Below are 22,171 nucleotides of genomic sequence, written 5' to 3'. Positions count from 1 at the left end.
TCTCCAGACTTAAATCCCTACGTTTTCATCTGTAGGGAAACCTAATATATTCAAATAATCCTCACAAACTGGAAGAACTTAAACACAACATTTGTGAAATAATATTTTTTGAGGTCAGTGAACTAAATTGGTGTCAAGCAATCTTAAGTCCTAAAATCTGTTTATGAGCAGAAAGGAGACATTCTGGGCATCTCTGAGCATTTAGTGTAATGAGGTCTAAACCATGTTCATAATACATATATGGCATATTAGCTGTGGTTCATAACTCCATTCTCTTGGCAGCCAACAGCTATGATTCCAGCTAATGGAGCCACACAATTCAGGCCTTCCAGAAAGACTTTGCATGTGTACACATGCAAACATTCATACTCATATTCACACATGTAACAGTTGTACTCTTGCACTAATTTTCTGTCATGTTCTTATCCCTGTGGAGTACCTATTGAAATCACTCTGTCCATCTGTATGTATAAAACAACTTGGGAACTTCTGAATGAATTTTCATAAAATCTGGTGTTAGGGAGTTTTATTAATATTTTTAGACATATTCAAAAGTTCCAATTTTGCTTAAAATCAGGTAAAACAGCACATATTTCTGTTCCCACCTTCAGTGTAACTTGTCAAATATTATCAGCGCAAAAGATGTTTCAACGAGAAAACGAAGGGACATATTTTAGGTCTCATATAATTTTTCCATAAGTCTTATGGTTTTTTAAATGCTCCAGAATAATATGTTATGCACACATTTCCCCCAACTTGTGAATTCAACAAATAACAATAGTCTCCTACACTTATGTGAAGCTTACTGAAGTTTCTTACCCTTAATAATAACAAAACACAGCTTCCTCTCACATGAATTTATTTTAGTGTGCATGTATATTTAATTAAGGGTAATCAATCATGCTGCTATATGTGTTAATTCAGTATAATATAAAGTTTATCTCATCTTTATAAAGAAACTGTCCTCTTCAATTTATTTGTGATGAAACAACTCAGTTACTTTCTAGTTGAATCTTGGAGTGTCTGTGATTACATCTTTGTGGATACTCAGAACAGCCAAAGTGTCCAGACATTCTTGTTCTGTGGATACCATAAATTAAGTATTTACTCTTTTTAGAGCATTAAAACAACGTTCTGACCCTGCGATTAGGACTGGTTTTGTTGGTACTATTTCCAATAATTTGTGTATTTCTGGGAGGGTGTTTTCCAGATTTTTTTTCCCACTAAATTCTGAAGAACATTTATGCAAATTTTATGTTGTCATTGTGTCAAATAATTCATTCTCTAATTTACACTTTGAAATCATAGGAAAGTGTTTCACATTATTCATGTGTTCAACAGGAAAACATTCTTTATATCATGAAAAGCTGTGGTTCAATGATAGTTATGGGCAGGATGCGAGCTGCTTCTCTTTCATGATGTTTCATTTAAGTCATTATAATGTTACATATTTACTTTGTGCCAGCATTGACAGTGAGATCCTTTCACGCAAATTTTGCTGAAGAGTCTGGACTGCCACTCACCTGAGACAGATTCCCCTGATACTGTTCATTGCAAGTTCAAAGTGTTAAATAGATTTACATTTATAGCATGGATTGACACTTTTTGAAAGGTGTTGTACAAAACGTTCACATGCAACAAAACTGAATGAAAAAAACAGAAAATACAGAAATACTTTGTCATTCAACAACTTAATTAGCCCAACTGACTCTCTCATTGAAATGTCATTGCAACCATTTTCATTCCGAATAATGCTAAAGCATTCCAACAGAGAACTCACACTAATATATAATGAGCTTAGAAACCTGTTTCAAAAGTTTCACTGCATTTCCAGAGATTTCAGGACAGTGAGGCCACAGACAGCTCTTAACAAATCTGAATGTTTAGGTGAAGTGGGAAGAAAGATGAAAATCCTGACATACTGGCAAAAAGAGTTTTACTGACTTTACTGTGACACATGCTTGCTTCATTATCAAATTCAACCGATAAGCATAAAAGTGAATGAAATGCTGAGGAAAACAGGTATCTTTCATCTTGACTTGAACCCCATTTTTTTCCTTCACTAAAGACAGCAGCACCATCATAGGACTGAAGCAATTAACAAGTTTGTTGGGTGCCAATTCTTGTTTTAAAACAAATGCCAAAACTTCTGCATGTGATTTTGAACTTTAACAAAGGAATAAAATCTTTCAACAGGACCGTCACATTTAATGTATCACAGCAATATGACAAACTGAGATATACATGAAATGCCAATCATTTCATCTACTTGAATTTATATAATATTGGCACTGAATTTCTTCCATCAGTGGTTGCAACTCAACAATCACTCCATATCGTTTTTTTGACACATCAGCTCTGTGAGGATGTTCATCTAAAATGCTGTATAAACTTGACACTAGGTCCATAACTATAGTATGTTTCACTTTCATCATGTCTTCCAAGAGGTAGCTTTCTTATCAGACCAAAAAGTGAATAATAATATATTTTGAGTCTTGCCAATTTTCTGAAGTTAAAAATCTAGAGATTGGTGTGCTTATTCACTTCTAACTTTTCTTCTATACTTAGGATGGAAAATGGAGTTTCCAGAAGTACATCCATCTCATTCATTATTCACTAACACTAACAAAATCACTAATAAAAACAAAATAATGTGTATTGTTTCTAACAATAGAATTGCAGACTAGAATAAAACTTACTTTAAATAACAGACTGCAAATAACAGAATATACCACTCCACTGCCACTGCTCAAGATCCAAGTGCAAGTGAAGCCATCTGATACAAAGAATATTCATGTGTTTAATGGGATATGTCACTGATTTAAGTTCTCACCCCCACATCTGTACAAAATTAACTGGATGGCACAACTTATTGTAACGCATTTGACTGATGCGTTGCCAGGTAGCAGCTCTGTAAACAAGGCACACTACATAACAACAGAGGAAGCTGTGTTTTCTATGTTGTCTGCGCCAAGCAACAGTAGGAATGGGACTGTCTGTGACCAGTTGTCAGGTAACGCAATGGTTCTTACAATAGAACTGTGATTTCTGCATGGTCCGTGCCACGGCTATATAACAAGATTCCAGGAATAACCAAGGCAGTGACATTGACAGAGCAACAAGTTCAGTTGAGGGCAGTTACGAGAGACAGCAGCGGCAGAAGCATGTGAACAGAGCGAATTGGAACCAGGAGTAAAGAAAGGTACAGGTCAGCCTGTGAGGATTTAACGTGTGATTTGGAGACTCTGTTTATGTGCAATACTTGGGGTGTGTAATCCAGTGAGACTGTTATAGTTTCTGTGTTGAGATTCATTTCCAGGAGACGACTATTGAAGACTGGGAATCCTAGTGCGTGTGCAGCAGTGAACTAAAAAGTGTGTAAATCAGTAGTAAATGTGATTGAGAGAGATTCTAACGAAGGTGCTAATATATCCAATCATCCGAACTAGAACCTGTCATTTTCATCATGTGTACCAAGCTACACATTACAATATTATATGAAACTGGAGGAAGGAACATGTAAATTTTAGCATGAGAGTAACATCCAACCTGCTACCGGAAGCCTTAGGTGAAATGGCCTTAGTTTTATTGTGGTGTCTAGAGCTACTCTCTGGTAGACCCCAGTAATATCATTGCATGATACTGGGAAACCATTCTCACTGAACAAATGCATTACCCTGTGTCAGCTGGTAGGCTGTGATGAAACCATCTGGTCCAACTTATTATGAGGGGCTCATTTCACACAACCTCAGTAACTAAGCTTAACAAAACACAGTTCCAATATTTTTCTGCTTTAAAATTTTTTTATTGCTAGTGGGGTGGGACTAAGTCCCTTGTACAGCGGCCACTTCTGGCCTATTGTACCAGTCCAAGATGATAGGTGAGGGTGATTGTGGAGCAATTGGTGGAATGAAGATTGGAAAGGGAAACCGAAGTACTCGGCGAAAACCTGCTCCAGCGCCACTTTGTCCACCACAAATCCCACTTGATCAGACCTGGGATTGAACCAGGGCCAATGCAGTGGGAAGCCAGTGACTAACCGCTTCAGCTATGGCACAGCCTGCTTTAATATTTTACTTACCTTTATAATGTTACCACTTTCTTTAAGTTATCAGGGTAATGTAATCTGTTTGTATAAACTTTCTTGTGTGTAAACTGTGTTTACACACAAGCAAGTAACTGCATTAACATTGAACTTACTGTTTCATGAGAGTAGTGCGAACACAGATGTTGCTTATCTTGTTGTTATGTGTGATAGCCCGTAAACCTTCCTGCCATGTCTACCAATCGTAACAACACATAGCAGGTGGGCAATCCATGCAACAAAAACAATAACATCCACACACAACTAATATTAATAACATGACACATCAACATGCTCTCTACACGTCTAATCAACAAATGTCCAAACTTACTGCTTCTTCAAACACGTCATGGGGCATACATTATTTGCCTTTACATTGTGCGTGATTTTCCTGATGCCTTGTAACCAGGCCTGCAGGACAAAACAATGTGTTTATAGAACACAAACACTTTAGTGCTGTAGGTTTAAGAATTCTTAAAAAAAAAGTCAATTAGGTAAGATGAGAATGGGTATAAGATTCACTGATATATAAGGAGATTACTGCCCCCATATTCAGGGTAGAAAATTATATCTTACTTTCAAGATAGATGTATTTACTGAAAAACTGGTGGTTTTCTACCAGACTATATTGCATCACACTCCTGAGGGCAGTAACCTTCATATCCATCATTATGATAAACGTAAAAAGGTAAAGCTATCCTTGTAACAGGCCGTGGAGGCCCATATGGATGTGAGATGTTGAGGGTCCCACATTATCTAGACAATCGGTTCAGAGTTGGCGGTAAGGTTGTTAGCCTTACACGCCAGCAGCCCTTTACCCCCCAGGAAGATTCCTGGTACTCATTTCTGTTAGAGGCTGAGTCGATCCCAGGGCCAAATTGCAGCTGTAAGGATTAGGTAAATTTAAAAATTCCACTTCATCTGGACTTGAACTCACAACCTTCCAGTTTGTAGCACAGTGCCTCAACAAACTACACTACCGTGTGCCCCATCCATCACTATGAGAACTCCAATTCTCATAGAAATTCTGTTAAGGTTCATGACAGTGGCAAACCAATTACACAGTTAAGCCTTGGTACTGCCCTCTGTAGGATACAACACATCATTTTGAAGTTAGCTCTACTCACATTTTCAGGCAAATGGCTGTCATTATACTGGCAAAGGCTTCCTGATGGTCTAGAGATCAATATGCAACATGGGCTAGGAATGCCAAGCAGTAGACTCTGACACTCAGTTGCATTAGAGATGCAAAAAAGATACAGATGCTGTGCACCTCCTATGCAACAGGTACTGGGAACTTCAATTGAAAGGAATGAAGTACCCACAGCATGAACTTCACTGGTCACCTCTATATTGTGTGACAATATGAAATTTTGACCCTAAACTCCTGCAAGTCTTCATCCTGCGGTACTTGTCATATGCACAACTTTAGAATATTCCATGACTATGCATGTTAAAACATTTTTGTTCTTCGGAATGAATTCTTACCCTTAAAGATGAATTATGTTGTTAAATAAGATCTAAAGGTAGGATTTGAGGTTCACACAGCAATGGTTATGAAAAGTACAATTTTCTGGGATCTAATGCCATGTAATCCATTGAAAGCTAACTGACATTTCTGAGGAACATATCGTCTCCATCTTCAAGGTCAAAGAATAAGCCAAGCAAGATACCAGCATGAAAGCAGGTGGCACTCAGGGTTCCTGCCACCTGCTTTTATGCTGGTATCTCGCTTGGCTTATTCTTTGACCCTGGAAATGGAGGTGATATGTTCTTCCGAAACATCAGTTGACTCTCAAGGGACTACACAGCATTAAATCCCAGAAGATAGTACTTTTCAAGCTCTAAAGGGTTCCAATGATGGTATGCTATACTGGGGATTACTCAATTTCAGGACTTTGTCAATCATCCAGTATTCTGAAAGAATACAACATTTTAGAAACTAGCTCTGTTTCCATTCTCAAGTGAAAATGTGGTGATGGGAGATAATTTCAATTACTGGACAACACATTGTCTTGGAATGGACATGTGGATTGGTTAATGTCTAGATTGGCCTCCGCATCTTACGTGATTAGAGCCCTAAAATCTTACATGTTTCAGGGTACATTAAGAATGATTTACTTTTCTTTCTACCATTCAATTATGACCTATGGTTTGGTTTTTTGGGGTAATTCCCCTTATAGTATACATATCTTTAGATTGCAAAAAAGGGCGATTAGAATTATAATGAACTCTGGAAACAGAGATTCATGTAGGGAATTGTTCAGGGAACTGGAAATTTTACCCCTTCAATCTCAGTATATATTTTCTCTTGCAATGTTCGTGGTTAATAATAAAGATCAATTTAAGTTAAATTCTGAGTTACATAATAGGAATACAAGATATAATAATAAATTCCATTATCCTATATGTAAGTTGACTGTATTTCAGAAAGGAGTGTACTATCATGGAATTAAGGTTTTTAACCGGCTTCCTCCTAATATAAGGAACCTGGCTCAAGATGTTAAACATTTTAAAATTGTTTTAAGAAGATTTTTGTTGATGAATTCGTTTTATTCCTTGGAAGAATACTTTGACTGTAAATTTGACTCCAATAATTAACTGTGATCTATTATGGTATTGAATAATGTAATGAATCTTATATTGTTATTTCTATGTAGTGTTATTTGTACTATCAATGACTAATTCCTTATCCTATATGTAGTGGATTTATGGAATGTAAATAAATGAGATGGGAAGTGACTAAGATCAATTCTTTCTAACAGACTCAACTGAGTATGCATTTTCCCACTGATTCACCTGAGGACAGAAACAGATCAAGATGGAAATGGATGAAGTCCTGAAGTTCAGTAATTCTAAACACACTGTTGATATTGACAAAAGTTGGTTCAAGTATGATGGCTCAAGGTCTAACACAGCAGGGGCTGTGTTTGCTTTTATAAATGAAACATCCAGAATAAGAGCACTGTTGAACAGGTTCCTTGATGTCCATAAAGCAAGATTTCCTTGGCCACCTTTTTAATCCTTTAAAAACAGTGCAACTGCAAGGATATTCATGGTAACTTGGATATATTTAAATCTTAAATGCTGTAGCTGCCTGAAATTTAATTCACTAGTATTCTCTTTTTGAACCTCATTTTGTTAAAACAGCTTTATTTTCATTGATGATTTAAGGTACTGTATTTTAACAATAAGCACCCTCAAACTTTCTGATTGTATATCAGCCCACTAAATTTTGGCATAAAAGGAAACTATGGCTATTGAATTCACAAAATTCTAGCAAACTATGAACTCGTTCTGTAAGACACATTATGTCTCACCTTTAAAGAAGTCAGACTGGCAACACTGGAATGTTTTTTCCTGAATGCAGTTATGAAATGAATGTATTTCCTTCCTGTAATCTCTGCTGATATATTCATTTCCTGGCTGACCATACATAATTATAGTAAATAATACACTATCAGTCAGGTCACACCACAGAAAATGATTCATACACAAACTGCATGGGAACATTCTTAAAGTCTTAAAGACTACTTTTCATTCAGCAGTATTGTTTGTATTACACTTGAATATGGGAAGTGGTGTAGCTCAGATGGTATAATGACTAGGCTGGATGAAAGTGGATTAAGAGTTTGATTCCAGACAGGGGCAAGATATATTTCTCTTCTTCCTAGAACCAAGGCCAGCTCAGGGGTCTGCGAAGCCTCCTGCAGAATGCATACCAGCAGCTACTTCCCCAAGTGTAAAGTGGTTGTGGTGTGAAGCTGGCCTATCACTTCCATACAGTACAAAGGTTAAGAATGATGGATTGACACCTCCACTCACAAATACATCTCATGGCATGGTGCTTAATTAGTTAAGCACAGGAATAACTTCAATCTTACCTTATATAAGGGAACATGGACAAACATCTAGTCTTCAGGCACAAAGGAAAGTTATCTTGTAGCATAAATCAGACATCCTACATGTTGTTCTTGAAACTATATATGGGTGTATTCCCTTATGAGCAGTGCATTTGGAAGGCATTCATGATGGATTAACCAAATAAAAGAAGAGCTTTCTTGTTAATCTGTAGGCTTTCTGGAAGTACTACAGCTGTTAATTTTACACCTTGCTTATCACTATCTGTTGCTTAGAATATAGGCCTATAGCCTAAGTTAATATTAGCGGCTCCGGTCTAGAAAACCGAAATTAATGGCCATGGGAATTCGTGCTGACCATGCGACACCCCCTACCCACTAAAAATTAGCATTAGCGGCAGTCGCTCGATCGGTGTAGTTTCCTTGCAGACTAAAACCACGAAGTTTTTTTTTTATATTTCGGCATTATTTTTCCAAATCTGTTTAATACTCAGAAGGGTTTTCTCCACACCATCACATTACATTCACTCCTTTATGCTGTTAGTGTGAAACGTTTTGGCCACACTTAGCTATCATCAGACAGAACTATATGATGCTGTATGTTAGTGCACTGTATTGCTATCTTCTGGGCACAGCATTAATTAAAACTGAAATAAAAATTAGTAATAAAAAATAATTAAAAACTGAAGCCAACAGTTAGAATCCAAGTTTTTATCACCTGGAGGTTGAGGAAACTGGTGCACCTTATTATATGTAGGTCTCAGGCGCATAAGCATGCATGCATGCATACACACGCAGACAAATACTAAGAAACAACTTGGCAGCCCAGTTCACTGTTGCCAAATATTTCATACAGTCTGTTAACTATATTAAACTTATGTCTCAGCTACATTGCTGACACCATTAGAAGAGGAAACACAACAAATACAGGTACTGGGCATAATCTGTACGCTATTTGTCTCCTTGTAAAACTGTAAGTTGAAAGAAGCACCTTGAGATACCAATGGGGATATTTAATTACTTTAAATTGGTCCAGGAATTATACAGTAACATGAAGTTATTGGAACATAATTAGGAAACAGGTAAGCCTAAGCATTAAATTAACAGTTTACTACATTTTATCTAATTACTTTGTACCATTAATTATATATAAAGGTTAGGGGCAGTAAACTATTACCAGAAGACGATAATATACAAGATATTCATAGAAATAAATATTATACATACTGAAGACCCATACCACTATAAATAAATTGTAAGGAATCATAATTAATATTTAAACCAGACTTCAAGTTTGACTTTAAGGAAGAAATGTATCACGTCCCTTGCATTCAAAGGAGTCAGTACAACATGGTGGTTGAACAGACACAGACACAATAGAATTGTTGCTTCATCAGTTATCTCAAATTTATGGGGGGTTAGTGGAAACCACCAATGACCAAAACAAAAAAATTTCATAAAACATGAAGCCAAATGTTTAGTTGAAAGAATCAACTTTCCCGTTTCTCTGTAGCATTGCTGTCTGGAATGATGTTCTTCACAAAACAAAACATCTGCACCAGTATCAAATTTATTCAAAAAGTCCTCCTTTAGATAATGTCACAGGTACTGAAAACATGATTGCATTTTAAGCAATTATAAAACACTAGATTTAGTGACTGGGCTATCACAAGAATTATAAAATTAAGTAGTTACTATAGGATTCTGACGATGGTGTATAACACACAGAGATATTGGGATTTCAGACTTTATCCATTGTCCTGGTTTTAAGAGAAGAAAAACATGACGTTTTGGAAACTGGATCTGTTTCCGTCCACTGGATTGAGGCTAGCTCTTTCTAAGGGACCCAACAGAATAGGTGTCTTCCCTCACCCGAGGACGGAAACAGATCCAGTTTCCGAAATGTCGTGTTTTTCTTAGTTATCTTAAAACCAGGATGATGGATAAAGTCTGAAAACCCAATATCTCTGTATAAACTTAAGACTTATTTCCCATATGTACTGTGCTAGTACAAATTAAGAAGAAAAAAACTTCTGACTATGAACAGAAAGATGAAACAATTATTGATCCAATACAAAAATTTTATTTTTTATTTTCTGATTTACATTACAATTAATTCATTAGAAGAATGATTTTAAAGTATCATGGAGGATAAAGACATCTTCAAGTTTTCATTAAACATTTCTAATATTACAACTACTGATTCTAAAACTGTCAAGAAACAGTGAGTGCTAATGCCTCAGAGATACAAACTTAGTATAGGAAGTAATCAATCATACTCTCCTAAAGTTCTCTCTGATATAAAGTTAAGTTATCCTTGTGCTTAATTCATCACATACCACACCAAGAGGATATACAGGGAGTGGATGTATACCTCTACTATTCTTTTTTTTCAACTGCTCTTCCAACCCATTCAGGGCCCTGGTTTCTTATTGAGCTCCATAGTCATTCTAGTATTCTTAATCTCAGCAAAAGATATAGGCAAGTGGTCATCTTTGCGCTCCTGCTACTTTATCCATGAGTAAAGAGGCCCCAGTACCCACTGGGAAAAAGGCTGAGTGGCCAGCCAAAGCCAGCCTGGACACTGTGAAGATGAGAAAAATTTCTAACCCCTACCAAGAACTGAAGTACAATTCCTTGGTTATCCAGCCCACAGCCTAGTCACTGTACTGACTCAGCTATCCAGGCACTGGGTCTCTCTGACATAATGCCACTAGATGTACTGAACTACATGTACAGTAAATATTTAGTCAGTATACTCCCAACATATGCTTTTGGAATTGCTTGTCACAGCAGCCAGTGCAAAGCAAAATGTTTCAAACTCACAGCTGATCAGAAATAACTTGCATACAACAATGAATCAGGAGGGACTGGTTGATTAGGTGATAATTTCTGCAGAAAATGACATTATCATGTACATTAAACTACTAAGAGACCACGGAGATCTTTGCTCAATTGAAACATCAAACAGTTATGTACTGCATGATCTTAGTGGTTTGACTGTTATTATTGTTCCCATAAATGTGAATTTTACAATGTGTATAATCAGGGCCGCGCCATAGCTCAAACGGTTAGTCACTGACTTCCCATCGCGGCAGCCCGGGTTCGATCCCAGGTCTGGTCAAATGGGATCTGTGGTGGACAAAGTGGCACTAGGGAAGGTTTTCTCCAAGTACTTTGGTTTCCCCTGCCAATCTTCATTCCACCAATTGCTCCACAATCACCCTCACCTATCATCTGGGGCTGGTACAATAGGCCAGAAGTGGCCGCAGTACAAGGGACTTAGTCCCACCCCACTAGCAATAAAAAAGAATGTGTATAATCAAATGTTAAATCATAACTAATACTGACCCTGTAAAGATAAAAGCCAAAAGAATTATTTAATTAATATGGTTTATCTTTATTCTTTTAGAGGTTATTAAATTCAGTTTTGTTAATTTCATCATATATGTTAGAATGGTAATTATTTATTATATTACAATATATAGAAGTTCTCTTATTATGTACCTGGCAAATAAAATAAAACACGTATAAATAACTAGTGCCTTTTTATGACAGGGGCATAATTTTAGTACATCACATCAGGCACAAAAATAGTTGGACAGGTACTGATCACAACAGTCATTATGTGTTATACCACTAAACAAGAGAGGTTCTTTTCTTTCAGTCCCAACTTGACCAAGTACATTAATTGGTGGTTTTGTGATTTGGCCCTTAGGTACAAAAGAAACATCAATAGATACTTTATAAGTTTCACTAACAGTCATTATTTTAGTATCAACACAATACACTCTAATTTTCTCCTTCTTTCCCTCGCACTACATGTTTCGGCATAATAATGCCATCTTCAGGNAACACACGCAGTCGCAGGAGCACGACACAACAAAACCACAACACACAAGATAGTGAAGGAGTGCTCCAACAAAGGAGAATGGGCGTGACTGACGTAGTGAGGGGCGACGTAGCGATGTGGTATCCTGAACAATTTTAATATTTTTAACGTTGGACAATGTATATGATGGATACATATTTTGGTTATTTTAATGTGTGAACATGGCATGCAATGAACTGGTTTGACGTGGATAAGTAAGCACCTGAAGATGGCATTATTATGCCGAAACATGTAGTGCGAGGGAGAGAAGGAGAAAATTAGTGTATGCACTGCAAGACGGATTAAATAAATCATGGACTTAAATCAGTGCAACAGGACGCTAAAATATAACATTAACAATACACTCTATTTTGTTTCCTTGCACATTTTACAATCCTCCCTGGTTTTAACAAGCAACTATACATTCTGAATGATATGAAATGCAACATATGGACTGAAAATGTGACATGGACAATTCTCATATCTAGTTAACTTTCCACAGATAACACCTCCACTGAAATCACTGTCACATACATTAAATCATGATTTCAATGAATGCATACACAATCAAAAACTGAAATTTGTTTTTGTTGCCTGGTGATCCTATCCATAAACTACTAGCAACTACAATAACTTATACACACTAGGGATAAAACAAGGCCATCCCTGCAAGACTTGGGATTTTTACACATACAAGATTTATTCAGAAGGGCTGTGTGGAGAGTCACCAGTCATGCACATGTGGATGTGTATAGAATGACTGATAGCTATGACTATAATTTGCACACAGCAATTTGTTCAAACGAGCTCTGGTGTGCTGTAACAATTTGCACAATTGTGTGGTTTTGGTTTTGTTTCATTTTGATATGGTATATGTAAAGGAACAGAGAACATGTGTGAAACTTTGTGTCCAACTGAATAAAAGAGTTGAAGAAACTAGCAGAATGTGAAGCTTACAACAATCAGGCCTTGAGCAAAACAATGACCTACAGACTGCACAATGTTTCCAAAGCAGAACTTCAACAATGATTATGAGAGGTTAGGCCAGACTTCAAAAAAGAATTCTTTGGTTGTCCAAGTGAAAGACATCCATACAAAATTTAATGAAATGTATGCCTAGCGGCAAAAGAGACCCAAATATCTGCTGGCGCAACTCATATAATTGTAACAGAAGTTTAGAGGTGCATCAAGTTTCAGCAAAATTTGTGCCAAGGCTCTTGACTTAAGATCTGAGGATTCAGTATCTTATATTGTGATGTGTCACGCTAGCTGGACGCCCCCCCCCCGGAGCTGACGCGCCGAGTGGAGCCGAAGTGAGCCAAGTCCCAGCACGCCGGTCGCTATGCAATGCGGGTAAACAGTGGTTGCGAGAGACAACTCCCGACAGCGTTGCTAGCAACACAGCGCCAGACAACAATGGTGCCTATTACGTGGCTGTTTTCTGTGTTGTCCAGAACAGGGCTAAATAAGGAGCAGCGAAGACTATTCAAGACAGTTCTCAATCTAGCCAGTGGAGAGTAACGAGTTAGCCAGCAACCAGTCAGTTGTATTCTGGCATTTGCAGTCTAGTATTTGTGATACTGCAGATAGCAGTAATTGTCAATCTGTAAATTGTGTGATTGTAAGAGCGAATGTGGAATAAAATTCGCTATATCCACTAAGGCGTGAAGTTATTTGTCGCGTTATACAACACAACACGTGACAATATTTATGAAGATCTCCTGCAATGAGCAAGATAAAAGGCAAAAAAAGAAAGAGATAAAATTGTCCTTGTGCACTACGTCATGAAGATGTATGGGGGAGTGGATGTATAGATCCACATATTTTTGACCTTGGCAGTAGTTAGAGGAGCAAGAGATGATGAAAAGTGTTTTAAAGATGACATCATTATAGATGGGATTTGGGTTTATAGGTAAGATGCTGAAAACAAAATGACAGTCATCACTATGAAAAGCTCTGATTTGTTGCACCCCATAACAGTATTATTGTACAAGTCTGTTTAAAAGTGAAAATGATTGTCTTTTCTTATCACAGCATTGTTCTCACGAGTTCAATCTAGTGGGCCAGACAGTTAATCAAGCACATTATCTGAAGTTATGAGGCATGTGAGGGATGAAGAGAATGGCCAGAAATGTGACATGCAGGAATATGAAATTCCTGTCACAACAATGTAACACAACGCTGTGGAATTGTGAGTTCTCAGCAAAGCATTCATCTGATGTAACCTCTCCTGACCTTTCCTATTCACCAAAATAAAAATCTCAGCAAAGCATTCATCTGACATAACCTCACCTGACTTTCCCTATTCACCAAAATAAAAATTATCCTGAAAGGAAAAAGATTTCAAACAGTAGAGGATATTGAAGAAAGCAGTCTTCTGGGATTTGGCACCGTGTATATGTGGTGTTAACCCCAGAAGACTGCTTTCTTCATAGTCACCGCCGTGAAAGCCTCAAATCTTACACAGTAGAGGATATCACTACAAATAAGCCTGATGAACTGAGAGTGATAGAACAAACATTTTTCAAATGCTTCCAAAACTGGAAAAGATGACTGGAGCAGTGCATTTCTGCTCAGGGAAATTATTTTGAAAAGGATATGTGTAACTCAGGTATAAGTCTCAAAATAAAGTTGGTATTGACAAATTCTGGGAATATGCTGAACAAAACTCATAGTTATTTATTCATCTATAGCAGAAAGAAATACCAGGCTCCCTGTACTAAAACACCAGACCATGAAGCCCTATGCTGAGGTGGTGCTGAAGCTGCATGCCTTAAGCTTAGCATACTTTACGCAATGGAACAAGTATTTTGTACCGACTGGATAGATCTAAGAGCCATTCTGGATGTGGTTTTGAAAAGTTCCAGGCCCTGACCTGACCATCCAGCCCATAGCCAGTCAGTTTACTGAGCTATATTATCTCAACAAAAATCAAAAGCTGAAGCAAAACAAAGCTGCTTCAAGATATTATCCACACACTGAACAACTGCAACATTATATGCCACAACATACAAACACTCCAGGAAAAGAATCTATTTATATATTATAACATTGTTTGATCTATTTACTAATTGCAATAAGTAATTTTTTAAACAGTGCAGCATATATAAACATCCACTTACCTTAGCAGTCTCTATGTCTGGGCAAACAACATGCTGATAATTAATGTTGATGTAGTCAGTGCCACTGCATATGGTTAGTGAGCGTTCTTCCACATTGTCTCCCAACTTCATCAGGGTATTATTCAACTTCTCATTCTGGAAAGTAGCAACAAGATAGCTATAACAAATAACTCTTTCAACTTCACAACATTATAAATGCAGTAAACTTCGTGTTATCTGGTATCCAAGCATTCCTAATCTGAAATGGCAAAAATAACAAGATCTGCCATTTTTATAAAGTTATTCAAAACAAATTTTAGATGCACATATGTTCACCTGCCATGCAGTAGTTCTCCCAGCTGCCACTAGCAGTGCTACCCATCATCCTCCCTCATGCAGGTGCCATTATAGCAGAGGCTAGCTGAATTTCAGATCGTGTTACAATATACACATAAGTATCCGAAATCTTTCACCCATCAATCCACTCTGTCCCCTAGGAAAACTCCAACACAAGAATTAAAGCAGAAACATGGCGTTTTGGCTTTGTACTGGGTTTCTGCAAGAACTTTCGTCATACACACCAGCAGATTCCATTCCCCATACATACCGGATAATGGGTAGTTTACTGTATTTGTTTCTTAACTGTGAAGTGTGCTATGAAAAACAAGCAATCAAAGTTCAATCTCCAAAACAGAGGACACATACCAGACACAATGGAAACTTATACTAAAGAAGACAACATTTCTTCATAACAAATACAACAACAATTACATATGCACATTTGTCTCTCACATTTGTCCTTACTTCTACAGTGCACCACAATATATGAGGCAGCTGAAGTTTTTCTAAAATTCAAAATAAATCTCTTCTATATTGATGAATTTTTGTATTATAATTAATTCAACTTTGTAAAATATGTACACTTTTATTACACTGATCAAGACGTGCCTCACAGACCATTTCCATTTTCCCATGTTCTAGTTCTGCAAAGATAGACAGAAACTTGTCGCTGGTATCATGGCAGTACAGCATAAAAGGAACTGACCACTTCATTTCAGGACCTCATAGTGATGAATGGTCAGCTTCAATGTAGTTGCTGTTTTTGTTTTGCTGTTACCACGTTCATAAAGTTTCAACTTACGTGTTATATGCACCTTCACATAATCAAATATTTGGCTAATATGACATGGAACTTTTTAATAAATTTAGAGTGTCCCTAAATTTTTGTATGTAAGACTACATTCTTTTAGTCATATTTTTCTTTCTTGAAGAGACAATAACCCATGAAGCAATTTTTAAAACACCATGTTTTAAAATACCTTGTGTCAAATTTAATTTATCACTCACTATGTATTAATGAAAAGAACTTTCTGGAAGACTAACCAGGAAATGTAAATGATGTGGAATGAGTCACAATAACACCACGTGCAGGTCATCTTCACACGTGGCATTTCCACTCATGAAGAAATTTTGTGTTCTCACATTTCACACAAGAAAAACTGAAGCAGTGTTCCAGTGGGAATTCCACAAGAAGTATGGGAAAAACCTATCAGCTATACATTCCATACATGCAATGGTGAGAAGAAACTGGCTGCATGTGTCACACGGTCCACACACACCTAGTGTTAACCTTTAAGAGCCGAGCGACTCCATATGGCGTCATGAAAATAAAGTCAAGGGAATGAATGACGCCATATGTCGTCGCGCAGTCCACGCGTGCGGCCGGCTTTTTAAAATCTAATTTTAAGTTATAAATTCTTTTTCTACTTACATGATTTTAGGTCACCAGCTTTATAAGTTGTCTCTGTTCCCACCTGCGTCATCTAACGGAATGTTGGCTTCGTGTGGAAATCTTGGAAACATCCGGAAATCCAGAGTCCGACGTCGCACTTCACGCACTTTGTCTGGACGGTTCTTCGTTTCCCACGCGAAAAGCACACACGACACCTCAATTGCGAAGTAGAGGAAGTCAGCCAGTGATGTGGTTTGGACTCCTATAATCGGTATATCTCTGATAAAACGGCAGGGGTTAGACCCCTGGGCCGTTGATGGCGAGGTGGACCCCTTCCAGCATGTTCCTCACAAGAGCGAGACGAAATTCTCTGTGTGACAACAGGATGTAACTGTTCAGATCCAGGAGATGGAAAAATAGTTTATTTGTCCATTTCCAGGTTCGACGACAGATGCTATAACTGTTTGCCACAGTTTGCCCACAGCTCCACCTGAATAATTATTCACACTCCTCTTGCCATGCTGGTGTGGTGGTCCCCAGGTTTCCGACCAAGATGATGGTTCTTCGTAGAAATCAATTTCTGATTCACTTGCCTCAATGCCACTCTTAGAACTGTCAGTACAACATTCTGATTCGGAGTCGTTTATGAGTTGAAATATGTCAGCGTCTTCCAAACGAGACAGCGCAATGGTTGGTTCACGCTTTTGACACTGCTTGGCTGTGCTAACCATGAAAGTACTTATAATCTACTTCCAGCAGAGTGAGGACAGAGAGCTTGTTGTGTTGCGACAAGCGATAATAAACAATCGGGGTTCTTGTATACGAATAGATACTCACCCCACATCTCTGCATACCAAAAGAACTACGTGTATAATCTTTCGATACATGCAAGACTAAACATGGCGACATATACCATCCGCTGTGTTGCAACATTTACATACAGCATTCTTACTTCCAAGAACTCTGAATTCATGTAGACAGACCGCAAAATTGGGAATTTTTTACTTGGAATCAGTCTAAAAATTTTTACACATTTTATAAGGTCTGTAAATTACAATATCTGATTCTATATTCTTTCTAGAAAAAAATAGCGTTTATTTGGTTCGTTTATCACAAAAATTGTAGAAATCACAGCAATTTTAGGAAATGATTACAGTTTTTATTGCTTTAAAATTGCGCGTATTTAAATCAAATCCGTCCCGCTGCCATTACCGGAATTTAAAGAGCCGTCACTTAAAGGTTAATGAAGCAAATACTGAAGATATGCAGCAAGCCTTTACTTGCAGTTCCAACAGATCCTGTCATGCTGATGGTCAAGAACTTATAAGCCACACACTACTGTGTGGAGAACCTCTCCAACTGCAACTGCTACAACACATCACAGAGGATGACAAACACTGTTTTTGTTGCAAAATGCTGGACAGGATTACTGATGATAAAATCTACCTAACTAGGACTTCTTTAAGCAAAGAAACATTTCATATGTCAAGTTCAATAAATGAACAACTTTGATTATAAGGATTAAAATCATATGAATGCCAGATGTTCAGTAGTGCTCGCGGTTCAAACTACTTAATCATCTCCAATGAATAAGAATTTTACTTTGGGAACTTTTAATAATAAATTATGGTTTNGATAATTCTTTCTTTTTTAATATTTTAATTTTTGTTGTTAATACGTCTTGTACTGCACGCCAAATGCTGTAAATAAAAACAAAAAACTCGTGGCCTGTAGTCTGCAAGCGAACTATACAGACCAAGCGACTGCCGCTTGCCGGCGAAGTTAGTGCCAACTTCTGTGGATAGAGGATGTCATGTGGTCAGAGCAACGGATCCACACGGCCATTAATCTCACTTTTCTGGACCGGAGGCGCTGTTTCCTTGAAACAGCTCCTCGATTATCCTCATCAGGCTGAGTGGACCACTTTCCAGACCCACTACTTCTCAGAAAATCTGGTAGCACCGGGAATCGAACCTGGGACCTCTGAATGTGTAGCCAGGAACTCTGACCACTAGACCACAGAGGTATTACACAGTAAAAATTAAATGACAGATACATTCTGCACCCACAGCTACCGTGTACATTGAAAACTTTTATTTTTTAAGAAAACTGCTTAATATTTGGAAATATGAACAGTCTTTAATGTTCAGTTTGATCACAGCAATATGTAGCATGCATGAACATAGGGCACAGAAAATCTTCATGATAGTAGAAAGAGTAAAAGCAGTGGTATGGTGTGCTGTAAGTATGCAGGATAGTATTTGCTTCTGAACTTTGGAATGTACCATAGAGTTGTTTACATGCTGCAAAACATTCTTGAAGGCAGAAAGGAATCAAGTCTCACATTTCTTTGAAATATGGCAACTCTCTGTTGCCTTTGTACAGCAATCAGCAACAAAGTTCTACTTAGTAAAAAAAATCAGTGCCCATTACTGGAAGAATCCGGTATTGTTTCCTCTAAGGTCATGCAGTAAACTATCAAAAACAGCAGATTTCCATTTCCAATGAACACCCTGTATCTATTTTTCACAACTGCCTTTGCAAAATGTGCAATGATTTACAATATAACGAACTGTGAAACATATGAAATGGCAAATTGGTTTAGAAATTTGGAATCGCTCGTTACTTGCAGATCCACATTATAAAAAGCTCCTCAGTTTTACAAAGCATGTTCCTGTAGTGTCCCCGTTTACTTCATAGTTTCATATGATAAAAGACACACCTTCGGAAGTCCACCTGCTCGAATGTCGCTTACTTGACACAGCTCGATGACATCACCATCCTGAAAAATTTGCCATTAAGCTCCATCATTCCATGTTAAACACTCAGAAACACAGCTTCATGCAAGATTTCACTTAATTTCACTAACAACATTAATGTTCCTGTTACTTCACAGGAAAAGAGACAGTTATATTCACTAGATATGAGGTTGGGTGGGCCACACTACCTGCCAGGATGCAGAAGCAGAGACAATACTCCTGACCCTCCCAAGTATCAAACCCCAGTGGTCCAGCTCATAGCTATTCATTATTTCTTGAATGAGCTAACCTGGCTCATCTTTCATCGATATGCTATTACTCTATTACTATATTCCTCACACACTGATGACATTTCATTCATGGCACTATCTTATTTTAATTTACATTAGGTAATTAATACTATGAATGTATTTATTTTGTTTTTCTGTACCAGAAATGTAGAGGTACATTTGACATACAAAAGATAAGGTTTATTTATAAGTAAAGCAGAAAAGCTCAGTAATTAAATTATTTTTTCTCTCTAAATCTATATCCATATAAATGAATTCATATGCATATTCACTTCCCAATATGAGCGTCAAATCAAAATACAAAATTATAAGGCTTTCTTTATAGAAAAATAGGTTCCTGCTTAATCTTTGTTAAATTCTCTGTAAGGGGAAGACTACTTCACAGAAAATAGGTTACCACATAACTAATAAGGTTACTTTTATTCTAATTTTATTAGGAGCTCTTTACAAAACAAAAATGGAACAACTTACGACAAGGTCACGTCTATCCATCCGTGACCTAGTATCAATGCATAAACTGTTGGCCAGACCTTAAAATTTGATATGGGGCACTTTCACTAAAAGTTGCCAGGCAATTCTGATTTGAAGCCATACTGATCCATAATTAAGCCTGTTATACATAAGGCCATAAATGGGGTCTTCAAAGTATCCCATAAACTGTATGGAACATATTGCTGAAATTCAATACAAGAGACCACCACCAAAATCTGTTGAGCAATTTGGCTTTTCAGGCATACTAATCCACACTGAAGCTGGATTTATTATACATAAAGCCACAACAGGACTTTCTCACATATCCCGTTAACCATTTCACAGACTTCAGTTAAAGTTTGATATGTGAGGCTTGCACCTCAATTTGTCAGGCAATTCTGATTTAAAGGCATACTGATATATAATGAAGTCTAATTTACGTAAGACCATGAAAGGACTTTCCCACATTTCCCATAAACCGTTTCATAGATTTTTTTGAAATTTGATACAAAACACTTCCACCAAAGGCTGCCAAGTAACTGAAACTTCAGCAATATTGATTCATACTAAAGCCTCATTTGCATAAGGCCATAAATGGAATTTTCCATATAACCCATAAACCCTTCCATAGATTTTTCTTAAATTCAATACGGGAGACTTCTAGTAATTTGTATTGCATAAGTCCTAATTTTAAGCTTAATAAAGTTCTAAGAATGCTGTTGGAAATTTTATATACATCATTATGCAGTACATTCTTTATAATTTTGTTTTATTAACTCTGTCACTTCACATATTTATCACATTCTTAATTAACGAAAAGTATACATTTATGAGAATGAGAAAATTTTAATAACATAGGGTGAAAATCTGCAATCATACAAATTCAGATTCATATTATTTTTACTACATGCCTAAATGCTATGCTCTTTTAAGAGAATTTCACCTTTATGCAAGCTCTTACAGGACTACACAAGAATAAGTAAAGCTCTAAATCAGAATGTTCAATTGATAAAACATGCCTTGCATCTGTGTTTCTCAACTGGTAGGACAAGAGGTCTTGAAAATAAGAACTTCGATTAATGATTAATGTAATATTAAAATGTATATAATTGTAAAAGCATATTTCTTGGAAAAAAAAAAAAAAAGAAAAAAGAAGCTTCATTCTTACTATGGCAGAAGAACATTTTTTACAGAATTATTAATGGGATGCAAGAGGTTGAGAATCATCTCCTTAAGTTCATATGGTATCAACTGGGAGGATGATCCATTGGATGAAAGGGGCCATGATCTATTTAAAGTACCATCCCCACATTCGCTTGCAGGGACTGAGAAACACCAGAGAATAACTTATTATCATAGTCAACCTCTTGGCAGAGAATTAAAATTTTGACCTCCAAAATACAATGGAAATTGTTCCATTGATTTTCAGGCATATGAACATGTGCTCGGTTAATTCACATACTGGTATGCTCTTGGATGTGACCGTTCAATTGGTGATTAGTTATGATTTATGGAAGAATTACTGGTAACATTTCTTCATGATCAGTATTCCCCTGTCTAAAGAACTAAGCCTGTATCATTATTTTCATATAATAACTGAATAATAGCACTGTTCTTGAAAAACAGACAACTGAATAATGATCCTCACTGTGTGCGCTAGAGGATTCCATAACTGGAACATAGCACCTGTCTCTTCACCTCCACTGGCCTTTGTGTGACAAAAGAGATGTATAATATATATGTAGAATGACTTACACGGGCCTCACTCTTCCAGTAAATGAAAAAGCCGTATTCATCCACCCTGAAGAGACATTTTGCTTCATATTCTACATTCTCCTTTTCTTCTGTCCAACGTTCGAAATAACATCCTTTTAGCAGTGGCTCTGGAACTGGGATATGCCAGTTGAACTCAAAACGTTTTGTCATGTCTCCAGTGGCAACTCACGCCATTCTTAGAAAATTTCTGCAAACAAAAATTATACACTTAAACTTTAAATATAATA

At 37.1% G+C, this 22,171-nt stretch overlaps 1 protein-coding gene across 7 annotated transcripts in view; it reads right to left on the bottom strand.

Annotated features, from left to right (window-relative positions):
- Window positions 1-22,171, bottom strand: part of LOC111862257 (1-phosphatidylinositol 4,5-bisphosphate phosphodiesterase) — a 62,937-nt gene that overhangs the window by 33,797 nt on the left and 6,969 nt on the right. For 3 of the 7 annotated variants that reach the window (XM_023847492.2, XM_023847495.2, XM_023847493.2), the window contains exons 2-5: window positions 21,924-22,131; window positions 19,371-19,430; window positions 14,938-15,072; window positions 4,201-4,280 (exon numbers count right to left, since the gene is read on the bottom strand). In XM_023847492.2, coding sequence (XP_023703260.1) covers window positions 4,201-4,280; window positions 14,938-15,072; window positions 19,371-19,430; window positions 21,924-22,094 — 446 coding nt within the window. In that variant the 5' untranslated portion in view covers window positions 22,095-22,131. Of the gene's footprint in view, window positions 1-2,699; window positions 2,777-4,081; window positions 4,170-4,200; window positions 4,281-4,415; window positions 4,496-14,937; window positions 15,073-19,370; window positions 19,431-21,923; window positions 22,132-22,171 lie in introns of those variants that run through there. The other 4 variants (XM_023847494.2, XM_023847496.2, XM_023847497.2 and 1 more) reach the window with 4 other exon arrangements.

The sequence above is a fragment of the Cryptotermes secundus genome, unplaced genomic scaffold, assembly GCF_002891405.2.
Source record: "Cryptotermes secundus unplaced genomic scaffold, Csec_1.0 scaffold88, whole genome shotgun sequence".
Taxonomy (NCBI): Eukaryota; Metazoa; Arthropoda; class Insecta; order Blattodea; family Kalotermitidae; genus Cryptotermes; species Cryptotermes secundus.
This window is presented reverse-complemented; position numbering and strand designations above follow the sequence as displayed.